This window comes from Sinocyclocheilus rhinocerous, unplaced genomic scaffold (assembly GCF_001515625.1).
Source record: "Sinocyclocheilus rhinocerous isolate Xijiao unplaced genomic scaffold, SAMN03320098_v1.1 scaffold3498, whole genome shotgun sequence".
NCBI lineage: Eukaryota > Metazoa > Chordata > Actinopteri > Cypriniformes > Cyprinidae > Sinocyclocheilus > Sinocyclocheilus rhinocerous.
The window spans coordinates 96,848-101,161 of NW_015656208.1; the positions used below are offsets into that span (position 1 = coordinate 96,848).

Here is a 4,314-nt window from a genome sequence, read left to right on the forward strand (position 1 = left end):
ATAAATAAATGAGTTTTGCTAAATAGAAATAGGACAAATGGCAGATAAGGGACCGTGTAAAAAGTCCACACACTGCAATTAAATGAACAGGCATTTTGATTGGTAATGGCGGTCATACGTCATTTCATGACGACAGATGTAACCCGACACTATCATTATTTTAACGCCAGCCAGAGGGCACTTAACTTTAAAATGTAAATATAGGTCGTAATAAGGTGCTTTTGGAGGAGGACAGTATCGAATATCCATTATGAAAATACCTATTGCTCCTATTGTAATGTACCTATGCACTTATTGCAATGTGTGTGTGTGTGTGTGTTACTGATTGCATCAGATGTGCAGAATGAGACACTGTGTGTGTTTTATAGTGTGGATCATGGAGGAGAGTTCAGGATTACAGCAGGACTACACAAATGTACGTCTACACAGACACACACACACACACACACACAAATCTTTAGTATTCTTGTGTAAATGTTCTCTATTCTCTGTTCAGATGCCTGTGATCTCACACTGGATCCAAACACAACAAATACTCGTCTCATTCTTTCAGAGGAGAACAGAAAGGTGATGTGGGTGAATGAGGATCAGCCATATCCTGATCATCCAGAGAGATTTGATGTGTGTCCTCAGATTCTGTGTAGAGAGAGTCTCTCTGGACGCTGTTACTGGGAGGCTGAATTGAGTGGAGATACTGCTATATCAGTGACATATAAAGGAATCAGCAGGAAAGGAGGAAGACATGACTGTGTGCTTGGATACAATAAAAAATCCTGGAGTCTGATCTGCTCTAATTACAGCTTCACCGTCCATCACAATGATAACATCACACACCTAAGTGTCCCGTCACTCTTCTCTAATAGAATAGGAGTGTATGTGGATGTATCGGCCGGCACTCTGTCCTTCTACAGCATCTCTGACACACACAAACTCACACACTTACACACATTCAACACCACATTCACTGAGCCTCTCTATGCCGGATTTGTGTTGGTGTTCCTGAACTCCTCAGTGTCTCTGTGTCAGACTGAAAAGCCTGTGAGCAGCAACAGAGACATCACACACACACACACCTGATTAAAAGAAATACTCTCACTTTATATAATCCAGTATATTGTACTGCTATGCATATTGTAGTGTATAATGTACTGTAGGCTGTAATGTTTTATAAATTGTAGTGCTATCAGTTACCCAGTGTAGTGGACAGCAGGCAAGATGTCAACCCCTTTGCACACAGTGTGTGGAAAGATTAATTTTAACTGGATCATTTAAAACAACACTACCTCTTGTGGAGATCAGGGGGTCATTGAGCAGAGACCTGTCACCAGTGATCTCATCACCATTTCCCCCATTGTTCGCCCCAGTCCCTCAGTCCTGAGAGGTGTGAACAACCATTGACTCTTTCACTCAACAAACAGGTTTTTGCCATGTGGCTTGAGGCCACAAAGGATAGATTTTCACATAAAACAAGCACACAAAGGACAAAATTGTAGGGGAAACGGGTCAAATTAGCTCAAAGGAAATTATTAATGAATTTTAAGGGGACTCTGCAGCAGATACTAATATCCGACATATAGTGAAAACTAGGGATGCACCTATACCACTTTTTCCAGTACTCGCTCGATACCGATACTTTTATTTTGTGAACATCAAAGATCAAACAACAGAAGTGCGCACGCACGCACTCGCTCTCTCTCTCTCTCTCTCTCCCTACCATTAAGTAACTTGTGCATTGTTTTACTTACTTGTTTTTGACGTATCCGACCGAACTACAAACTTTCCAGTGATGTCTGTGAGAAAGGTATATTCACTCGACAAGCTCGCGCATCTGCGCCGCCGCGTGCTCAATCCACTCAGCGCGCTTTGTTTATCAGCTCGCGCACACCAGGTATACAGGTGTTAATACTGAATGTTTAACATTATATTCATTGCATACATATACTTCGTAGACATCCTTAATCTCTAATAACTCCATTCTGCTGTCTGTTGTTCTGTTTCACTATGTCATTAATCAGGTTCACTGGTACAGCATTCAAATCAGATAATTGCACAGAATCATCAGAAACAGCACAAGACTGAGATACAATAGGTGTCTGCACATCAACACTTCTTGTGTGAATAGGGGTTGAGAAAAGTGGACCTATTTTATCAGCCCCACCAATCTGATGTGTATGAGCAAACCTTAGTACCCCTCTCCCTCTTCCCATACTGTTCTGACTATTAGAACCCTCCATATCAGAATCAGCTATTCAAATCACAATACTTCTTGTAATTGACTTTTTTTTCCCCTTCTTTTACAATAATAAAAAAAAATCTATAAAATAAAAATCAACAATATAATTTAGAATTCCAGCGGTCAACACTCTAAAATAACCCAAAATAGTATTTAAAATCCTTTGAAGAATTAATTCAATTCAAGAATCAAGATATTTCAGTCCACTAAATACTTCAGAAGTTTTCACAAATCAGGTATCCAGTTCACAGTTTATATGTTCACATGGCGAACCTCTCATCTACTCAGTCACGTTGCAGCGGTGCACTCGTTGGCCTATCCCCCGGTCACGCCTCCACTCGCGTGTAGCAGCGGTCCCACGAAGAGTGAAGCAACAGTCGCGGCACCAGTTGTAGCGGTGTGTTTTCTGCATTGTGTCGAAACGAAAGACAGACTGCGAAAACTCTTGCCATCAGGTCCTCATTTATTCTGGATAACACAAACGGAAATATATGAGGACTTGTGCAGCATATAAACCAGCGTGTGGCAGCAATGCACGACGCTGAGAAAGAGAGAAATTTACAGATATTAAAAAAAAATTAAAGGGGTCATATGATGCGATTTCAATTTTTCCTTTCTCTTTGGAGTGTTACAAGCTCTTGGTGCATAAAGAAGATCTGTAAAGTTGCAAAGACTAAAGTCTCAAATCCAAAGAGATATTCTTTATAAAAGTTCAGAGTCAGCCACACCTACCTAAAACGGCTCGTTCTAACACACCTGCGCAAAAAAAGCATTGCACGAATGTTAAAGCCCATAGAAATCTACTACGGAAACCATCTGAGAGGAGGGGCACTTCAGAATAGAATTCCATTTGAGATGATTTATTAAGTTAAGACTGTATTTTCAGAGATTATTTCTATAGTTTTTTTTGTTTGGAAATGTGTTTTGAAAGTGTTTGTCTTCCAACCCACAATGATGAGCTGTAATGCTCCTTTCTGAGAGTGAAACAAGGGCAGAACTGTGATTTTAGTCACAACCTGTAGTTGATGAGCGTTCATATTGCTTCTGGCGATATTGAAGAAAAGAGTATAATCTGAGTGGTATTGATATGATTTGTTTTAGGAGTGTTGTTGAGATTAGTGGTCTTTCTATGATAAGCATATTGAAAAAAATCTGATTTATTTGAAGCGATGTTACAGAGTGTCATACAAATATATCATGTGAATTCATCTGTTACATGAAATACGGCCCTAATTGAATCACTGCAAAACTTCTGCGACCTACCGCTGTGACGTCTCATGCAGACTGGGAAGCAGCAAAGTGCGCCAACCCCCCAAGTCAGCATGGCAGCAGGAAACCCCAAATATGGTCATGGCAAGTGGAATCACAAAATCAATCTGATTTATTTGAAGCGATGTTACAGAGTGTACTGGTTGAAGCATCAAATGTGAAAAGCACATGTTGCTTCACAATTTGTGGTCAGCCGTTGCACGTTATGTAAGTGGTGATGGGAGAAAGAGCTATTTTCGATACTTTGAATTGACTGAACCAATTGCCTGGTGTAAGGAATTTAACTCTTTTATTTTAGCTCTTTTCAGAGGGAGAATCGAATCTGAAGATTCAAAATCAACCTGATTGAACTGATTCCAAAATTGATAGTTTACACTTTATCGAATGTTCGTCCAGCGAGATGTTAACATCAGTATATCTTACCAATTTGAATATTTGTACTATCCCTGGCCAAAGGTTAATACATGCTTGAATGTTCTTTTTAGCAGCATCATATGACCCCTTTAAGTAAAGAAAAATAATCAACAACACATCGGAGTGCGCATAACAGATGGCCTTTAAATCACAATCATACAAATATATCATGTGAATTCATCTGTTACATGAAATACGGCCCTAATTGTTTTTATTTTTTATGCAACATTTATTGTTGTCTGTCCAAAGTTACACAAGCATTGTGTTAGCATTCAGCAAAAAAAGCATAAAGCTCCAGCAAAGAAAAAAAGATGTCTAAAGCAAGGGCGAAAGCAGATCGTGTTATAGACTGTGTGTTCCTCCCTGCCCACGCTACATCACGAGCGGGGATACACACA

The 4,314-nt window shown here is 39.8% G+C and overlaps 1 protein-coding gene across 1 annotated transcript; it reads left to right on the forward strand.

Annotated features, from left to right (window-relative positions):
• The first annotated feature begins 250 nt into the window (after positions 1-250).
• LOC107719892 (stonustoxin subunit beta-like) lies at positions 251-1,398 on the forward strand. Its single transcript, XM_016527435.1, has 4 exons — positions 251-279; positions 369-415; positions 497-1,038; positions 1,300-1,398. Exons 1-4 carry the CDS (start codon positions 251-253, stop codon positions 1,396-1,398), a joined length of 717 nt encoding a protein of 238 aa, XP_016382921.1.
• Positions 1,399-4,314: the final 2,916 nt, after the last annotated feature.